Raw genomic sequence first — 22,079 nt, 5'->3', positions numbered from 1 at the left:
TATATATAAAGAGAGAGAGAGAGCTTGTATATAGAACTGTATCTTTTTTTTCGTAAACATCAATATATATATCTCGTGATTCTACTTCTGCTAATTATTTCTCCTCTGCCTTCTCGTCTACTTACACGACGCTCCTTCTGGATGCTCATGAGAGAATATATATATATGAATAATATATGAAAACTGGATATATATTTTGCATTATCTATACTACATATGGAACTGTATTTTTGTTCATATACATATATCTATATATATGTATGGACAATCACTCTACTTTCACTAATTATCTCCTCCTTCTCATTTGTACGTACACGACGCTCATTCTGTATGCCCATTGAAATATATATATATATTATAGTATATGTGTATGTAGATGTACTGCCTATACCACGTGTAAAACAGTATCTTTGTTCGTATCTACATATATATAAATATGTCATTACGCTACTCTTGCTGATTATCTTTTCCTCACCTGGATTTACACGACGCTCAGTCTGAATGCCCGCGTATGTATAATATTATACGTAGCTGTATGTTAGTACGTATATATATACCTGTGGCTGTAGATCTGTACACGGCTGTGTACTAGCGCATCACACGAGAAACGAGTATGCATCTACACACGTACACTCGACACAGACAGATGTACACACACACACAGTAGTGTCGTATGCACACTATTAAGTGAACGTATAGTTATATCTATCTACATGTATATCTCTACATCTATACATCTATACATATATAAATATAAACGTATATACATATATACAGATATACATATATATGTATACATATATACATATTTATGTATACATATATACATATATACAGATATACATATATATGTATACATATATACATATATACATATTTATGTATACATATATACATATATACAGATATACATATATATGTATACATATTTACATATATACAGATACACATATATATATGTATACAGATATATATATATATATGTATACATACGTACGTAGATATCTACATGCATGAACTGGAACATGCGTTTTACTCCTGTAGTAGAGGTGATCCGGTTTATTTTCAAGAGCCTCAACATGTTAAGATGTTATATAAACACACGTCTCGCTCTATACGGCTGTACAAATATATATGTTTACATACACTTAAATATACATATACGTGTATGTATGCATGCAAGCACGAGCTTTGCACTGATTCAGACATATGTGTGGGCACTCCCTTGCGTGGATGGAGTGTGAACTTCTACGTGAAAAGATGATATTCTTTCACGCTGAGCGTCCGAAAAAATGTCGCCCGTGTATGTACCTACTAACATAAACGCGTGCATGCATATATGTATATATGTATATATATAGATAGATACGAGTGCAGAGAGGGAAAGGTAAAGAAAGAATTCGACCAAGGGAGAGTCACAGTCTGGCAAGACAACAAACGGAGAATAGGATATTGCGTGTATGTGTGTGTATGCGTATATATGTGTGTTTTTGTATATATACATATATATATTTATGTGTGTATCTGTCTGTGTGTGTGTATATATGTATATATGTGTGTATGTGTGTTGCTGCTGCTTCATAAATTCAGCTAGCACTGGTGAATTGTCATAGGTATGTTGTTGATATAGTCTCTTATGTACACTTGTGAGGATGTACATCGTATATATATGCGTATCTATATAATCGTGGTAGTATTCTCATTGTATATTGTAGATATACAGCATATATATATATACGTATACATAAATATACATGTATGTGCGCGTATATGTATGTTGATGGTAGTCTCTTGTATACAGTTGTGGAATGTACACCGGATATATGCGTGTGTGTATGGTAGTAGTGGGGATAGTCTCATGTACATTTGTGGATGTACTCCCTATATACGTATACATATATATGTATCTGCATATACGCGTATATATATATATATATATATATGTTGATAAGAGTCTGTCCTATACAGTTGTGGGGATATACACCGTATATATGCATATATGTGTATACCTACATATATATATATATTTATTTCTTTATATAGAGAGAGATAGATACGTATATGCGTTAATATGTGTGTGTGTGTGTATATATATAAACGTATGTGCGTGGATAAGAATTAGTACGCATGACACCGCCACATTTTTGTTGGGAGCGGTGAAACGACGTGTTGGGCAACGCGTGTGGCACCGCTTTCCTTCAGCAGAAGGGCATGACTGTTTCTGCAAAGTTTTTCTGATGAAAAACGTCAAACAGACCGATAGCATGAGTAATATTATTGGATGTGTGGTAAGAATGTTGTTAAGAATACTAGTCTCACATGCATGGTAAGAGTACCACACGTTCAATGTCTACGGCTGTATACATATGAATACTACACGTTTCACTGTGTATGTATGTATAAAGACCTCCCCTCTAGAAGTAGCCTGTATATATATATGTATATATATAGATAGATAACTTTATATAATATCACATACCAGTGAGGAAAGTTCTGCCTTCTTACTCTTTTATATATGTAGACACCCGCTTCTCTATCGTGGCAGGTGGGTGGGTCTGTGTGAGAATACGTCCGGTGTGCACAACAGCACCACCACCTGCGTGTGTCTGCCGGTGATGTCTCTGCGCATCAGTGCAACTCACACACAATTAGCAGACACGCTTATATACACGTCTACGTGACAGAGAGAGAGAGAAAGAGAGTGTGTGTTAGTCCTTCCCACGTCACTCTGCTTCCCAACGCCTTCTACCCACGTCCACGCAAAATGCATGCGCACCACTCTCTCCATCTATCTCTCTCTCTCCATATATATATATATATATATTTATATATATATATATGCACCTGGTGTATACATATGTATGTAGTGGTGGTGGTTGTCTGTCGAAGGGGTTTCCACTCGTCGACGCGAGGTGATCTATGTACATACGTGTGGACAACATATTTGCGCATTGGTAGCTCTATGTGGAACGTTCGCGTTTTCTCACTAAATGAGAGACATAGACACGCCTCTATGCAGTGGATAGTATGCGTTCTACACGTCTGTTCAACTTATCCTATTTGAGTTTCTCCTCTATCATGGACGAACATCTGTAGACAAGTCTGCGAGTGTACACGTTTCTAGGAAAAAAAAACACACGCCTAGTAGTCTATCATCTAGACACTCCTGTGTACAGCACACACTTGTGTGTGTAGTTCTACTTATGTGTAGACGACTCTAGTAAGTATTAGTATACCCGTCTCCACAATGCCGACTACTATATATATATATATATACATATATAAATGTATATCTAGACCTATATATATACCTACATATACATATATACTTATATTTAGAGATATACATACGTGTATATACAATTACATACATATACATATATATACAAATATACATACACATCCAGATATAAATAGACAAACATACATATAATGTACATGTATACATATATATACATATATAGGTATAGGCAGACTTATATACTTTTTATACGTACATATATACATTTTCATACATGTATATGTGGACATATACATATATATATATACATATACACGCATATACACACATATATATACAATATACATCTGTAAACACATAAATATATACATACATATATGTGTATACATATAGGTACATATATATAGAGTCGTGTGTGCACATATCAGTAGAGCTAAGTGTTCGTAGACTAGTCTGCGGGCAAGCAGAGACGTGCATGCAATATAGAATACTTTGCCTGTGAAACACGTGTACAGAATACCTCGTTTTTTGGTAGCAGAAGCTGTTGTTTGTAGACTTCTTCTTAGAGAGAGGCTCTCCACGTTTGTGCACTCTTGAATACTCTGAAATAAACACGTCTAGGCACATATATATATAGAGAGAGAGAGAGATGTATCAGTGTAAACTATTACTTCACTTACTTGCACAGGAAGTATGTGTGGACCACGCAGGCATCTGTGCTGTACTCCGAGAATGCAGTGATGTATATACATATGTACTGACAAATATGCGTATTCATATGTATGCGTGTTTTTTGTGGGGTGTGTAGGTGCACTGTGTGTGTGTGTATGTTAACACATATGTATGCATTGTGCATCCCTCCGTATGTATAGGATACACACACACATGTATGTGTATTCCGTTCTTTCCATGTAGACATCTGTAGAGCTGTTTTTGTGGGGGTGTGTGTGTGTATATGTGTGTATATGTTTTTTGTGTGGGTACATGTATGCGTGCGTATGTGCGTATCTGTGCGTGTGTGCGTGTGTGCGTGTGTGCGTGTGTGTGTATTTGTGTGCGCGTTTTTGTGAGTATGTGTATGTGTGTGTGTGTGTGTCGTGACTACTTTCTTTCTGAAAATGTGGATTCGGTATGATGGAGTGGTTTGTGGACGTCCCTCGTGTCTCTCTCTCTCGCACACACACACACAGCAGAAGGTCTTGATGCGTGCACAACTAACGCGGAAGAGCATCATAACCCGCGTTGCAGCCGCAAAGAAGCGTCCCATCGCCAGAGACAAGGAGTTCCCCACGGTTTCCACGACGAGGAGGAAATACAATACTCTTGACAGGTATGTGGTACAGAAACACTCGTCGTATGAAATTTTGACACGTAGATTTTCTCAAAGACAGTGCATTCTGCCGCTGCTCTTAACATGCACACCTAGCTATTCGAGCGATGTCACTCGTGCGTTCGTCGTATTGCCGCTGCCTTCTTCTTGAGGGAGTGTCACTACCAATACTACTACTAATTCTAGAGGACCACCACGTATTACTACTACTTCTTGTTTTACTGCTACTTCTAGAGGAGTGCTGATTCGCGCTTCCCTTAGTACACTACTACTGCTGCTTTCAGGACGTATTGTTAGTACTGGAAAGCTACGTAACACTACCAGTACTACTAGTAGTAGCACTTCTACTTCTTCTATTACTACTATTATTAATACGAGATTACTCTTCTTTAAGCCTCCGTATATATCTCGAATCAATCGTCTCTCATCACAACCAAACGACAAGGGCTCTTCATTGCTACCGCTACTATTACTATTACTACTACTAGTAGTAGTAGTACTTCCACTACTATTGCTACTACTAATAATAGTACATCCTTTAGTACTACTACTACTACTATTACTAATACTACTAGTAATGATAATACATCCTTTACTACTACTACTACTACCACTACTAACATAACTACTACTCCTACTGCTACATCCTTCGCTACTACTAACTATAATAACTGTGACAACATAAATACATCCTTTACAACAACTACTACTACCACTACTACTACATTGTTCACTACTACTAATGATACCTCATCTTTTATTACTATTACTCCTACATCCTTCACTACTACTACTACCACTACATCCTTTACTACTACTACTACTACTACTATTACTACTACTATTACGACGACTGCATCCTTCACTGCTACTACATCACTCACTACTACTATTGCGTCCGTCGCTACTGCTACTACTACGTCCTCCCCTACGAATACTACTACAACCATTACTACTACTACTACTACAACCTTCACAACAACTCCCTTTACTACGTCCTTCACTACTGCTACGTCCTTCACTACAAGTACTACTACAACCTTCACTACTACTACCACTATACTACTACTACCACTACCACTACTACTACTACAACCTTCACAACTCCTACTAGTACGTCCCTTCAGTACTACTACTGCTACGTCCTCCATTACGAAACTACTACAGCCTATACTACCACTACTACTATGTCCTCCACTACGAAACTACTACAGCCTATACTACCACTACTACAACAACTAAAACGACGTTTATCACCATGATTGTTGCACATCCTTCCGCGAATATACTTGTCATTGTGTGTGCTGCTCTTGCTAATAATTCATCTGTTGTTGCATTGCGGGTGAGGGACCCTTACCACTACTACTACTACTAGTATTATTATTATTATTACTGATACTATTACTATTCCTGTTACCATTACTGCTAATATTACTAGTACTACTCCTTTGCTTCTGTGGCACCGTTCTCTGATGATTTGTGTGTGTCTGTAACAATTCGTGCCTGTTCAATAATCCGAGTCGTATTACTGCTGCTTCACGCTCTTGCAGTGGTTGCTGCAACATAGTCGTGGGTTTACAGTATGAGAGTAGCGTTCTTGTGCGTGTTGCTGGTAATAGCCGACTTACCGTCTGATGTGTTGTTATTCTTTTTACATCTGTGACACTCCGGCTGGAAGAAGTGTTGTGTGCAGTGCAGCTGTTGCAAACGTGACTAACAACAGGGAGTACTAGGGTTGCTCGTGGTGCTCGTGTATTGTGCATTCTTTTCACACTTCTCTCTCTTTCACGTTCTTTCTCTGTATGAGTTATATGTATGTATATATCTGTGTGTGTGTATTTGTGTGTTGTGTGCTCATATATATAGTGAAAACGGTAGAAGAAAGGCCGCTTCTTCGGCTCTTTCTGGAAGTAGTGTTAATGTTCGTATGGTGAAAGCGAGTGGGAGGGATGGTCATATGCTGCTCGTGCTCATGTTAGTGCGGGTATACTGACGCAAGGGTACTAGTAGTATTAGAGTGCACGTGCTTATGCATCTGGTGATGACTTTCAAACTAGTACTGCGGTACACACGTTCAACATACAGGGACGCAACTACATCTACACGTAATAGATGCGCTGTCAATACTTTCAATACACACTACTCTTGCAATGCATCTCCCTATAGTATCGTACGCTGCTGGTGCTCAGCCCGCACTCAAGCATTTGCTTGGTGGTATGTGTAGACATATATATATATATATATTTGCATAAAGGTATGATATATATATATGATGCATATACATCTCATACATCTGCCCAGCGTGAGCGAATAGCTGATGTGACAGGACATATCTCCTGTTTGTTTGGTGCTGCAGATTTCGACGAAAGACGAAGGCGAGCTACACATAAGAAGGCTCCATAGTGCTGTAATAGTCGTCTCTCTCTCTTACATGAGTGACTGCTCTCTGGTGCTGCAATAGTGGCCTCTCTCACACACATGGGAAGGATGTACGGTGCTTTGATAGTCGTTTCCCTCTCTTGCGTGAGAGACGGCTCTACGATGCTGTGTAATGGTCGTCTCTCTCTCTCGATGAGAAGGAGGAGGCTGCATGGTGGTGTAATACTCGAGTCTCTCACTAGAGAGCAGGCTCTATGGTCTCTAATAACGTCCTCTCTCTGTTTTCTTCTCCGCCTTCTCGTCCGTCTCGTGCGCTGCGGCTGTCCTTCCTTTCTGTGTATACTAGAACTCTGTCTCTCTACGTAGTTGATATCTGCAGGGCCGCGCGTACCCACCTCTATCCTCGACCAACGTGCACTTGTATAAATTATGTGATACCTTCAGCCTCCACCAGAAGTCGTGCTTTTAGTCTACTAAAGAAGTGAGGTGTGGGTTTTTCAGATTATCTTACGAAGTTTAGCTGCTTCGCAGGCAGTTAGGCTTATAGTGAAAACGTGTACAACTATCTGTGTGTATAATATGTAATACGCGTCCCGTTCATGTCTGCGTGCACACTTGAAAAGCGTTACTACGTCACGATATGCTTATAACACGTAAACACCTTTATGGTTTGTGTTCGGCTTACGCAAAAAAAGCCCAAATATTACTACGCTCGAAGTCAAGACTACATTTTTAGCATGTACAACTGTATGTGTGTACATATATATATGTATCGCCCCTTCGGCAACAGCACACTTATTTGCTTGTGGATATACGGTCGCTAGTGATTTTAAGAAAGCGGGATGAAGTACTGAGGTCCATTCTCATGTGAACTTCATGCTCTTGCCTATTACTATGCAGCTATCTGTAGTTTTTTAGGTGGTAGGATAATTACACCGAAATACCCATATGGTGTCTGTGTAAATTAGTTTACGAAAGCCTTGGTACTATTACGCTGGGAGCTAGGCGTATACTCTAAACATTTACAACTATGTATATATCACGCCTGTGCACACGGGGGCGCACGCTTAGTGCGTAACTGCTTGTAGTCTTCAAGGTGTGACCATCACATGTAGATACGTATCTTCAGTACACTTAAACACATTTGAGTCCTGCATCCTCACATGTGGAAAGGAGGGCGTTGAAGGGTCTCTTTCCTCTCTAGTTACTAGCGATTAATGCATACGTGCATGATTTCCCCATGTTGGACGAGGGAAGTAAATCCTTGTTCACGTACAAGATTTTTGTGTCGGAGAACAACAAAACGGCTATAATGCGTTGTCAGAAGGGGTTTCAAGCTGACCGGAAATCGACAAGTGTGCGCTCCAAGACGCACACATACAATTATCAGTTAGTATCCATAGGTCTGGAATAGCAAGTTCACAGCTTGTTCTTACATTGTTGTGTACTGGCTAACACAACAGTATATCGCTTAAGTTCTAATAGGTAATGTGTTCACGCGGGGTCCTGCTAGAACAACTGTATGAAGGTAATAACCTGTTCCACACGCGCACACACCGTCGAACTTGAGCAGCAGAGTTTGCAGGAACATTACACGTAGAACTGAAAGGATGATTAGGCGATACGTGTAGGGGAGGAGTACCATCTCCTCTTGAAGGCCTTCAGGTATGAGTTTTCATGTTTTTGCGTGAGCCCGTACTGTTACGGAAAGACCGGTGGAGAGATGTGCTACCGACATTGCAAAGAAGAGAGAGCAAACGTTTCACGAACTCCTCTCTGGCATCAAGACACACTTTCCGGCTGTCGAGGGACCGTGTACGTAACGCGATCTGCGGGTGTACTCCGCAGAAAAGTAGAGGAGCAATACGAAACTACGAAACAGCTGTGTACGAATATCGTATGTCATTGTTGTTCACCATTACAAAAAAACAAAAACACACATCCACTCAGAGTTTTAGGCGATCGCTGTCTGGCTTTTCTACGCTGTCCTGCGGCGGGTCGGGTGTCTGACGTTTCACTGCGATGTTTGCGTGTGACCTCCGCTCCTCAACGAGATACGCACACCCAATAAATAAATTAGGCAAGGCATCTTGTAAGTCTTATGCGTTAACGACACTAAACCTTGGACAACAGGCGTAGCAACCGCTAGAATTCGCGCCATGCCTCAGGAATTTCTGTATGTTGCTTGCATGCTTAAACAGATCTTGTGTGTACGTATATACGGCATGAGTATCCAGTATTCTAAGCTGGGTGCAATAATGCGTAGGTTCGCGTTCAGCTGGGCACATACGTTTCGATGCATCCCACGTGCAGCTGCACTCGTTGGTGTCGAGTCCTCAGGCGCAGTTGTTCTTCTGTCGAAACCTACCTATATCAAACAGGGGCATTAAAGGCATGCTACAGCTGTTACAGCTTACAGGCTCGTGCGGATCCAATTCTCAAACTCTCTAGACAACAGTATCCTCTGTGACACGCACTTCTGCCACGCTATCACGTTGACCTGTGTTCGATGCAGCATTGCATCAGTGCTTTACCCTCGTCTGCAAAATCGAAGGACGCTCCCTCTTGCCTGAGATCCTCTGATGGGCATCGACTGTTTCAGATGCGTAAAAAGACGCCGCACGATAGGGTTCTTTGCGTATCAGTCGTGGGGAGTTTTGTAAGATGGTGTGTACACAACGCAGAAGCTGCACCTGAAGGCGACGCAGGTGCACTCCACCTGTCTGCCGGGCAGCATACGACACCAGCTACTATCGCGTTCTTCCATATCTAATCATGAGCTGCACAGCGAGACGCTACGCATGTCGCACAATATAATCTCTACCCGTGTTCACTACGCAGCAGTCGTCACGAAGAGCTGCATACCCTCTGGTATTTTCCGGTCTCTGAGGACGCGCACGTTACGCGGTGGTGCTTCGTCGGGGGTTAGTGCGTGTACCTGAGATCCACTAGGGATGTCCCCCGCGAGGAGGAGTCGAGCAAGAGGTGTTTCCAGCGCTTGCTGGAGGGCTCGTTTCAAAGGGCGCGCGCCGAAGGAGGGATCGCACGCATTTTTAACAATACTCACCTTTGCAGCCGTGGACACATCCAAACGGATGCGCCTGTCGTCGAGGCGCTTCTGCAGTTTTTCCAGCTCTATCGTGAATATATCTAGCAGATCACTCTCGGAGAGCGGGTTGAATAGAACAAACTCATCGATGCGGTTGACTAGTTCTGGGCGCAGAGTACGTTTTACCATCTGCATCAACTCTTCTTTCAAAGATGTACGATGGCCGGTGCCCTCTGCTAGTCTTCTCTCGCTGCTGGAGTTCTTTGCGTGCATCAGCAATAAGTCACTGCCCATATTGGAAGTGAAAGTTATGATGCAGTTGCGGAAACTGACCGTGTTGCCGTGACCGTCTGTAAGAATTCCGTCTTCAAGTATCTGCAGGAACACGTTGAACACTTCAGGGTGCGCTTTCTCCATTTCGTCAAACAATACTACTGCATATGGTTTTCGACGTACAGCCTCTGTTAGTTGTCCGCCGCTCTCAAACCCCACGTAACCCGGCGGCGCTCCGATCAGGCGCGCAGTTGAGTGCCTTTCCATGTACTCAGACATATCGAACCGGATCAGTGCGTCCTCTGTATCAAACAGCTGCTGCGCGAGAGCTTTACACAGCTCTGTCTTCCCGACTCCCGTTGGTCCTAGAAACATCAGGGAAGCGATAGGGCGTTTGGGATCGCACAAGCCGGCACGCGAGCGCTGCACAGCTTCTGCGACTGCCCGCACCCCTTCGTCCTGTGCGAGAACGCGAGATTTTAAATGTTGCTCCAACGCAAGGAGTTTCTCTTTCTCTCCTTCTACGAGGCGGCTGACAGGTATACCTGTCCATGCCCCTACTACTTGTGCTACGTCTTCAGCGTTTACCGTGTCTCTTAGCAAGCGGCATGCGGAGGTTTCTTCCCTATTTAGTTCTGTCTCAAGCTTTGCCAGTTTCTGCATTAGCTCGGGAATTTTGCCATAACGTATTTGAGCCGCTTTGTTCAAATTATACTCTCGCTCTGCCTTCTGTTGCTCAAGTTTTGCTTCGTCTATTTCTTGTTTCAAGTCGTTCACACGTGCTATTTCTCGACGCTCTTGCTCCCATATTGCGTTCAGACGAGACTGCTCTTCTTTAAGGTCCGCCATTTTTTTTTCTAGGTGCTGCAGCCGCTGCTGCTCTACTGTCCCCTGTCCACTTTTGGTTGTATCAGACGTCAACGAAATCTTCTCCATCTCCAACTGCATCAGCTTCCGATCAACTTCGTCTAAACGACTGGGCTTCGATGTCACCTCAATTTTTAGTTTTGAGGCTGCTTCGTCAATCAAGTCAATGGCTTTATCGGGCAAGAAACGCTCTTGAGAAAAAACAAACCAGGGCGCACCAGAACGGGAGCCTTGGCACCCGTCAAGCTTAGCGAAAATGTGATATGCAACTCAACTGCATCCGCTTGTGTGTTTTTGAGTACATCTGCGGATCGAGGCGTAGCAAGAGAATGGTGTGCACGATAGATTAACCTATTGTGCAGGGGACGTCTGTTGGTGCAAGCTGGCAGGTGAACGAATCGGTCTACGTAGCCGCTCAAACACATATGAACACGGCCGATGTGCGACACGGCACAGCAAACAGAGACAAGCATGACGAATGGATGGTGCTATAAGACTACCCCACCACGTTCCAGGAACTACGATTGCAAACGTCCCGCCGAGCGCCATGTAGCAAGTGCATGCGTGCCATCGTGATACGTTTCCTGCGCCTGTGTCATTGCCAACTTTTTACTACGTGTTTCCCGTGGAAACCCCAGTGCAACGGTGTATCGTCATGTGGAAGGAGGAAAGTAGCAACACGCTGCACAAGTCACCAGGGACAGCAACACAAAAGAAACGAACGTACACACGCTTTTGTGCCTGAGGGCATCACGAAGGTTCCGCGCAGGAAAGACCGCAGGCTGCCGGCAAAGAGCGACCGTATCAAGTACCCTTTCTGTAAGGGTAGTAAACATCCAACGTGAGCACGTGGCCGACGGCGTCTACTTACTTCTGCGCTGCTCCACAGAAGCGTCTATGCACCCAAGGCGTACTTCTTTGATTGCGTTCCTCTTACGCTGATCAACGTACACTTCTATAGCTAAGTTGGTTGTTGCGTAAATGTTGCTCGTACCCTCTGGAATGACTAAGGATTTCCGCGTACAGTACCGCCTCGCCTACTTCCTTTGGTTGCAGAGCCTGGAAGGCCAAGAGGACGAGTGTTGGTGATAACATTACCGATGAGTCGGTATTGAAGATGAATTAGTCGGCTGCACAGGGCTGCCAAATGATGGGGCTATGAGCATCCGACTTGGTGCGGTATGTCTAGCGGGATAGAAGCATCGAGCCTGGAGGAACCCCGTGTCGAAGGCCTACGTACACGACGTTGATAGTGCACCAGCGCTGGCCCACGTCCACGCGACTACGTCTACACAATGTATGCGAAGTGTTGCGTTGAACATATTTCTTTGTGCGGTTGCCTACAAGTGTATAAGGCGTGCACCCCCTCCCGCACGAAGCCCACTTGCATGTGTGGAATTACTGTGATGAGCTGCCCATTCACTCTCGACGACGAGAGATGTTGTTGAGGAGCGCCTTGTTTTTTAGCCTTTCAGGACCGCCTTTGTCTGTACTATTTTATGACTTGAGTGTGAAAGCATCCAACAAGGGATAGTGTCGGAGACTCGCGAAGGCCAAGAAGAGACATCAGTATCTTCAAGAAAGAAAAGATTCTCGATGTCCTGTTCAAACAGTGCCCTTTGGACTCCGATATCCGCAAGTGCAAGCACAAAGGGAGTAAGAGCTACATTACCTTGTATATAACGGTGAGAAAGGTTGCACGCAGCGACGAGGGCGGAGTCCCGAATGTTGACGCCGTGATGCATTTCGTATCTCTCTTTGAGTCCCCTCAGGATGGCAATCGCGTCCTCCATGTTCGGTTCCTCTATAAGAACTACCTGAAACCTTCTTTGAAGCGCTTTGTCTTTTTCTATGTACTTCCGATACTCCTCCACGGTGGTGGCCCCGATGCAACGGAGCTCGCCTCGCGCAAGCATTGGCTTCAGAATGTTACCTGCGTCCATTCCGCTTTCCGCTGCAGCGCCTGCCCCTACTACCATGTGTATCTCATCTATAAAGACAATAGTCTGTCCTGCACTTTCTTGCACCTCTTTGATCACTGCCTTCAACCTTTCTTCAAATTCCCCCCGCATTTTTGCCCCTGCCAAGAGAGCCCCTAGATCTAAAGAAAAAACCTGTCTTCCTGCAAGTGTGTTCGGGACGTCACCGGAGACAATGCGTTGCGATAGACCTTCTGCAATCGCTGTTTTTCCCACGCCAGGATCACCAAGTATAATAGGGTTATTCTTGGTTCTCCTACTCAAGATTTGGATCACTCGCCTTATCTCACTGTCCCGACCAATGACTGGGTCGAGTTCATTGGCCGCCGCTGCTGCCGTGAGATCTCTGCCATACCGCTTCAAAGCCTCGTAGGATATTTCTGGCGTTTTCGTCTTTACCCTACGGGTTCCACGGATAGCTTTAATTGCTGTGCGGATGTTTGCCGCTGTCAAGCCAGTACGGTGTAAGTAGTTCACAAGAAAGCGCGAATCATTGTCTGCCAAGGCTGCCGCGAGGTGTTCAATGGAGATGTAGTCGTCATGCCAGCTAATTCGAAGATCCGCTGCTGCACTTAAGACTGTCTGTAGTACTGGACCCAGAGACTTGGTTTGGCCGCTGCCTGTGACTGTCGGCTCCTCTCTAATGCGCTGCATAAGATCGACGCGGAGTTTTCCCACTTCAACACCGCCCTGCTTCAAAATACGTGTGAAAAGACCATCGTCTCCTTGGTCAAGCAAGGCCAATATTAGGAGCTCTGTCTCGAGGCAAGGAGGTTTGTATTTCTCATATAAATATATCATACCCGCCAGCGCTTCTAACGCCTTGTCAGTGTAGTCTTCCCCGCGGAGAGTGAACGACGACGCACTCGGAAAGGTTGAAAAGCGAGAGTTTCGCGTACACAGGGCCCACGACGTGGGCCGCACCTTAGGGTCTGGGCAACTACGGAATACATTTCGTGTATAGTCGTCCGTAGCTGCCCAACACGGGCTACCACTTTCTGCGGTCGGCCGCGAAGTTAGGGCAAAAGCAGAGGCTGAAGAGGATCCTACAGCTGCATAGGGACGTGAAGAGCCGGGTTTGCTGAAGGCTTCCGGCTGGCGGACGATGATGGACTTTGTGAAGTTGTTACTAGTGACTGTGCTGCTCACAAAGCGCCGATACCGCTCGCCTTCCAAATGTGAAGCCTTTCCAGCTCTGCTACCTCTGCCTGTTGAACTCAGGATAGATCCAAGCATTCGAGACTGACCGCTCACAACGACGGGACTAGCCCCCAGAGTAGACGTGTGCAAAATGCACAACATCCTTCTGGTTGGCAACCTTACATCCATGCTATAGTTTCGCCACGGGGAGTTGCACACGTCGCAAGGTCGCATGCACCTTCAAGGCGACACTGCATAAAATTGAGCAGCCGCAAGGTGGCGGGAGAATTCAGAGGTGGAGGAGAACTACGCTTTTGCTGCTTGCTATAATTCAATCATGTGCGTCCTCTCGTGCTTGTTTGACTCGTGCGCTACAACAGCGTGGCCACTGACTGTTGTAGAGAAGGGTGCTTTTGGATGTCGCGCCCTTTGGACGCCTAATGTGTGGACCGATTGTTTATGAGAGCTGCGCGGATCAAAGATCTTCGACACTGCAAGCATCGGATTTGAGCACTGGGAACCATCACGATCCCGTGTCCTAGTCTCACAGCTTGACGCCATACTCGCTACATAGACCTTGAACACAATCAGTGGTACGTTGTCATCAGTCCCACTGTAAAAAGCGAAGTTTTTGACGTGTACGCTAGCGTTAGAGGAAGACTGTGGCATGAGAAAACCTGTTAAGTAGCATGGACTTCTGGCTGGTCCGCGTGCCTTTCATTTTTTGATCAATTCAGCTTGACTATTACAGGAGGATCTCATTTTTATCTCTAGAGAGGGTGACACTCTCTGAATCCATGCTCTTGTCACCGATAGCTCAGAGAGGAGCATCAAACAGAATGGGGGCTACTATTTGACACACCCCAAGATATTTTTTCGAGTTTTCACTGGCATCATATACCCCCGCGTAAGAGCTAGCCATGTGCTACCAGATACTAGGTGGGCGCTGGAACGCTCATCGCTTGTAAACGGGCGAAGCCCCCGAGGCATGCGCGGGTTGTATGCGCGGGATTGCACGCGCGTGCAGATACGTACGTCGATGATGCTTGAATCCATATGCATAATCACAGTTAACACCGGCGTCGCTACCGAATGGATCATCCCGTTGCAAGACTTGATCGTAGTTTCCAGTGCTGAACAGCAGTCTGAAAGCTGCTACTGCAAGACCCCCGGAAGATGCATTGCCAAGTGACCTGCTTATCTGTGTGTGTTTGCTTTTAAACGCAGCATGGGCGGCACATTCATCGATGTGTATAGCTGCGCGGCACGTGACAGCTGGCTTCTCCGATTTCTTTCAATTTTTTCCCTAAGTCTGTGTAAGTTGTTCGCGGCTAAAGCGGACACATCGACGGCAATGAAGTTATACAAACGTTTAGGCTGGAAGCTGCTACGGACAGCGTGACGCTGTTACGCGCTCGAGAAACGCTAGTGATCCGCGCTGCTGCGTGTCAAAGATGATAATCGCGATCTTTGGCATATCTCATTACTCACATATACGTGTTGAGGTCGCACTTCACACGCTACTCTTTGCCATGCTCTGTGTGTTTGCTTGCCGCTTTAAAAAATGAACGCCTTTGCATGTAAGTACCACATAGATCGTTGGACGAGTGATTTGAATTACTGGGATTTCTACGGTCCATATAGACGCCTTCTCAGCCTCGTAAGGCAATAACAGAGCTCTAACCGAGAAAGACTGACACACATGATGGAGTTACCTGTTCCTCTGTCACTACCCAGTCTCGTCATTTGAATCACTGGGATTTCTACGGTCCATATAGACGCCTTCTCAGCCTCATAAGGCAATAACAGAGCTCTAACCGAGAAAGACTGACACACATGATGGAGTTACCTGTTCCTCTGTCACTACCCAGTCTCGTCATACCGATGGGTATATGAAGAGTTGGGAGCAATTTTTATGGAGATAAGCCGTGCGCGTTCTGTATCTACATCTTAGGCGGGGGGATGAAAAGAAACCTAACCAGATTTAGCCCTTTGATTCCCACTGATACCTTAATTATTCGCCAGGTTCTTTGCTCCTTAGTAAATATCCCAGCTGGTACCGGAAAGCTCCTGCTAGCACACTGTACTTTCGTGGTCGGTGTGTCACGCCTTTCGCATGCGGTTATCAACCACATCTCACCACACGCGAGACGTTTTTCTAGTACCATAAGAGAGACCGCTTCACTGAAAACCGTTTTAGGTTGCTACTGTAGAGAGCATACACCTTGTAGATGTTGACGTACGTTCTTCTCGAGCCTTCTCAAGTACTTGTGTCCAGAACACACGTAAATGCGTCTGCTGAATGTAGCTGTTCTCACCCCCGTGTGCCTGCACATTTCAAAACCTGTTTCGGTATCGCATACGTGGCCGCAACCCGTCGGTCCCGAGTATTTCACACAGGTCTTTTATTGTGTCAGTGGTTGATTGTCTAGCACGTATGCTCCCGCTGACCAGTCTGCACATGTATATACTCGTTCTCAAGCATCCGGCTGACAGAGAGGTGAACCCTCAACAGCCTGCATCCTTCCACTGCAGACTCGCCTATCTTTCAGCGCACTGTCTTGTTGAAAAGACCTGCATGTATGTTTGAATGTGGGAATAACTCTACAAATTTTCTCCTAGCCGTAATACCCTTTGATTGTGTCTTTAACGCAATATACCAGGATATACATCGTGCTAAGGACATTTGGAAGCAGCTAGCGGCCACTCATGAGCACATACTGCACTTGCGCAGGACTGCTATAGTCAAACCGAGCAGCCGGCAGCTTCAATTGTTCAGGTGCGCGTCCCTGTGAATATGCTCATGTAGTTGGTGCTCGTGTGCTTATCGTTATTAGATAGGGCACCTATTCACTATATACATATGTATACATACGTATGTATCCCTCCAGTATGCCTCCTTGTGAAGGGCGGTGCTCGTCGACCGTGTATTTTGAATTCGTGGCAACACTTTTCGAGGGTGTTTCAGTAGCCACGATCTCCTGTAGCTTCCTCTACCATTGCTTATACAGGCCTTCTGTAGTTCACAATACTGCTTGGCGTAAGTTTATAACCTACCCCTAGATTCGGACGCTCCTGCTTTTTTTCTGTTCCCCAAGGGCATTTTGAACACTTCAAGTATCGTGACCATTTCTTTCGAACGGCTATGAGAACCATTATTCTGTATATCATGATTATACGGCCTCGTGTTTCAAGGACGTCACAAGCTTTCTTTTCCATGAGCTCACGTCGTTGCGCCGTTAATAATATAAGCCCAGCACATGCGCGTACGCCCTCCGTAGCCAAAAACGCCAACGGGTTCCTTCGTTAATTTGCATGCATTTCTGCGAATCCCCATCGTCCACCTCAAATATTTTCTTTTCACTATAACAAGCATGTCTGGAAAGGAAAAGGGGACAGAGAAGTGGCCTTCACGGCCGGACTCCGTCGGAGCAAAGATCAATGTTTTTCCGCCGCAAGACCGGTAAGCTATCGGCCGAAGCACCGACGTGTCTGTACGTACATGCGTGGAGGGATGTGGTTATCTGCTTCCTGTGTGCTTGTGCGACGATCGCGCACGTGAAACGGTGAGAATCGTTTGATAAATGTATATATATGTAGTTATAGGTTCAATGTAATAAAGACGTCAACGCTTCCGCTGACGAATAGGGCACGCATCTGGCTTCTAACTCCTGGCAGAGTGTGTCCTTGCACGCGTTGCTGTGCGGATGGTACATTCACGAAACAACTTGCTTGCAAATGTACGTTTTTCTATACGAACAACGCACGTTCGCAGAAACGTGCTGTACATCCCATAAGCAAGGAGACTGCCGGTCCCGTAACTCTACCCGAATGGCAGCGGGGTTTTGCTTGGTGAGTGAAAAACCACGTATCCGGATGCCTGTGTTCTAGGTCAGCAGACGCGCTCTGGTAGTTTCGGTATAATGCGAAGGCTGACTTTTCGTGAAGTGAGAACTATGCTTCTGTGTCGACGCCGATGTATTCTACCGTAGAATGAATCCCTTTTCACGCAGAACTCACACACAGCGTAATCAAGCTTGTTTGTGTTAGCGACTGCACACATGTCGACAGGTGAACTCGCGCCTGTGGGAAGACACATTAGGCGTGTCTGTGTTTTGTATACATATCGTTGAGCGTAAGGCGTACCACCGCTTTGACACAATTAGTACGCCACGTCCAGTGATAGTGTCTGACTCATGCACGTATACCACGTACCGTGAGCACGTGAGTACAAATATCTATACATACAGTTACGCTGGAGATGATGTCGCTACATAAGACAGCTTTGTACGTCAGGATGGTATACAAGGTCCGTATTGCAGTCTCACATCAGTAACCTGGGCTCCGTCATGCAGCGTGCTCCAAGGACGTCTCATCTGTCTTGACCCCACAAGTTCGTATAGGGCACATTTGCAGGCACCGGTGCTATGGTAAGCTTTCCTACGTGTAGTGCCGCATGCAGCCAGTTATACGCATTGTAGAAGATTTGCGCGTATGTCGGTGCTTCCAGGGCTCCTGAGTCTCCGTACATGGATCCCGCTACAGGCAAAATAATTCCAATTGAAGAGAGAGATAGGCGACGCGGTGCCGCATATCAGGGGCAACGTAGTGAAAATCCAGGCGGTGACACGTCTTACACTGCTCCAGACGGGCGAGACAGTCTGGACCCGAACGTACTCGACTTCTCAATCGAACGGAAAGAAAGTCGTTTGCCCCCGGAGGACTCATGAAATCTATCCGGGGACGCGCAGCTGCACAAGGGAAGTCATGGCGCATTCACACTGGACAACATGGGAGCTGCTCTTGGGGGAACAGCAGCTATTTTGCCATAACAGTGGCGGATAGAAACTGCATTCACACGAAGCCCCTAGAAAACAAGGACACCACCCAGTTGTGGCACCGAGAAAGAAATGTGTTGTTGAATGTGTCAAATTTGAATGAAGGATCGAGAGTGTCGGTTACCGCGCGCGGCATCGCGTGAGAACGTCTGGTGTTGCCGGCGCCTGCCGTAAAGCAGAACGTTAGGTCTCTATCCAAGAGGAAGAAATCTACATTACAAGGTCTCCCTTCTATGCTGATGTGTGCGTCTATCTGCACTAAACACGGTGCACTCAACATGATAAACCCTCGGCTGCGGTAACGGCATACTGCTTTTGATGTGTACGTTATTGGTCACCCATACTCGTTGCCACACTGTAGTCACCAAGCTTCACCGTGGTCTAGGCCACTCTGGAAGATGCACCAGCGAAAAACGCGTAGATGAAGATCGGTGATAAAACGAGGCTCAGGCAGCTCGCTCGAAATCAATCAGATCTGTGACAAGATTCGGCTAATGGGGAGGCTGGAATTCGGAAACTCGTCTAATTGGTAAGTCAGACCTATGGAAGAAACGATCCGCGGAAATCTTCTTGCAAGTTTAGATAGATTCCTGGTGATATGGACAGCCCACGTGCTTCTGTGTAACTGAGTTACTACGTTTTGTCTCTGGCGTACGCGGAGACGCGGATTGCGATTAGACTGAATCTAGTATGAAGCTCCTGTTTTTGTGAATAGGGGCGAGAAAATGCACACCGTCTCTTGCAGCATTCCAAGATGCTGAAGGCTGACCCACGCGAAGCGTCCGCCCGACAAGGTTGTGGGTGCGTTAGAGAACCCTGTGCGAGCAACTGTTGGTACGTGGCATCTACGATTCTAGAGAAATAACATCCTTTGAATCGTGGTGACGTGTTTCTGTCCCCACGTGAACACAGGAGTTTCTTGGTGCGTAGCTGTGGACAATTCTTTCCTGCGAACTACCCCAATCGTAGCTGTGCGACGCTTATAGGTCACACTGGCAGTTCATTCCTCCTAGTGAGAAGCCAGCATTCTTTTTGGGAGGTTCAGGATGGCCAGGAAAAGTTGGATCTCTTCAAAATCGTGCTCAGTGTCCATGGGAACATGAGTTGATGACTGCGCGAGATGAAGGAATGCCTATTTACAAGATGTTGTCCAGACCCGCGGCGTTGTCGCACTCAGCCGGCGCGATACTCGCGGACACTCGTATGATATCGTGCTACACAGTCAACTCAGACAGGTAGGACCGAGCAAACATCTCTAGAAATGGGGGCGAGGCCGAGCACTCTCGGTAGAGGTGACTTCCAGCGGGCAAAGGAGCTTCGGAGAAACTGAGAGTGCTGCACTAGAGAGAGACATGTAGTGTGTGCAGATTTGCCTTCACATGATCGTCTGTATTCTTGTAGCTTCACTACTCTTGCAAATACATCGGGGACGCGGTCGCCGTCCGCAGCTTTGGCCTCCGTCTCTTACATAACCTCGTAATCCAGCTGCGAAAGAGAGATTTCTAGCATTGCTTCACTACCATAGCAAGCGGTATGATATGCAGTGATGTGACGAACACGTGGAGTAGCGCGTTCACTGTTAGAGGAGGAGTAGTAGTAGTAGAAGTTCCTGTGAGGCAAAGCACCCCAAAACATTATCAGCACTCAGGCCCACGCACGGGTGCACACTACGGAAGGAAAACTGGCGCCTGTCCACCATATCAGACCATGCCGGTGGTGATTCTGCATCGATTCTGCCGTGATGAAGGCATTATCATGTATCTCTTTGCTAGCGAGCACAAAGGTGCAAACATTGTGCAGCCTACATCCGCAAGAACCCTTTAATGCATCTGGACAACCACCGTGCACCCCGGCTCGCGTGTGTTTCTCGATTAGCGGCACACTTTCGTATTCGTGGACTAGACTCTTCTCACGTTGAGCCGTGTCCACGTACGCAAAGACCCACCCCCCCCCTTTTTTTAGTGGTGGGTCAGCATGCCAGCAATGGTTCCCACGGATTCAGGACGTTCATGCTAGGGGACGTGGCAACACTACATCCTACAGCATTTAAGTAAAAATTATTTGTGCTCTCGTACAGGTTTGGCAGGAAGCCAAGCATCCAAAGGCGTCATTGCAAGGACGAAAGAACTAGCTTTTGTTCAAGAAGAAAACGACGCGTGGGGGACCACGAAGCTCACGCTTTTCGTCCGCGGAATCTGCACGGGCGAGGCGGACAGAATCCGCGGTCCTGTGCCGCTTGAAACTCGTTGCGGCGGCAGAGCGACGAGGCAGACACAATCCACGGTCTTGTACCGCCTAAGACTCGTTGACGGCTGCCGCAACCTCCACGACCCGTGTGTGCACAACCGTCCGAAATACACTTTTCGATAAAGCGCGTTGACGCATTTCACACCCTTCGCGCATACACTGATGATATAACTCGTCCCTGTTTTTTTTAATTCAAGACTGGCAGGACCCGTAACGATGCAACGGCGGACTCGTACAAGCAAATTCGAACTACTCTAGTATGTATGAAGGACTTCATCCTACGGCCGCCGAGCAGGATATTCGGTTAGGTTGCGCCTATATTTTTCGGAGACGTTGGAGAATTAGAAAGCTCCCCACTGCCGTAAATATTCGGTCTTTTCCAGTTAAATGTAGAGCAGCATCGAATCTCTCACGGTAGGGCACTACGCTTTCAGCAGGATTTCAAGTGTGATGCGAATGTATGGTGCATATTGATTGTGACATGATGAAAGACGACATCTCTCGGCGGGGCCTGACTAGCAGCTGCGCCTGCGGTTTCTTTCAGACATGGGGAGGGAAATGTGATCAGAAGCAGATGGTATTGATGATATGTCGGCACGAGGACGCAGGCAGGATTTCAGGGTTAGGGACAACAGACCTTTCGTAGCGCGGTCTCCTTGTGAATCACCGACACCAGCGGATGGTGGTGACGCCAGCAGACAGTGAGAAGCACTAGAGCTAAAATCAGGGAAATCTG

The 22,079-nt window shown here is 46.0% G+C and overlaps 1 protein-coding gene across 1 annotated transcript; it reads right to left on the bottom strand.

Annotated features, from left to right (window-relative positions):
• Positions 1–9,783: 9,783 nt before the first annotated feature.
• LOC131479194 (chaperone protein ClpB-like) lies at positions 9,784–14,492 on the bottom strand. The gene is made up of 2 exons (XM_058659729.1): positions 12,812–14,492; positions 9,784–11,330 (listed from the first exon to the last, which is right to left on the bottom strand). Exons 1-2 carry the CDS (start codon positions 14,490–14,492, stop codon positions 9,784–9,786), a joined length of 3,228 nt encoding a protein of 1,075 aa, XP_058515712.1.
• Between the last annotated feature and the right edge of the window lie 7,587 nt (positions 14,493–22,079).

Source organism: Ochotona princeps, unplaced genomic scaffold (genome assembly GCF_030435755.1).
Source record: "Ochotona princeps isolate mOchPri1 unplaced genomic scaffold, mOchPri1.hap1 HAP1_SCAFFOLD_4988, whole genome shotgun sequence".
NCBI classification, from domain to species: domain Eukaryota; kingdom Metazoa; phylum Chordata; class Mammalia; order Lagomorpha; family Ochotonidae; genus Ochotona; species Ochotona princeps.
This window is presented reverse-complemented; position numbering and strand designations above follow the sequence as displayed.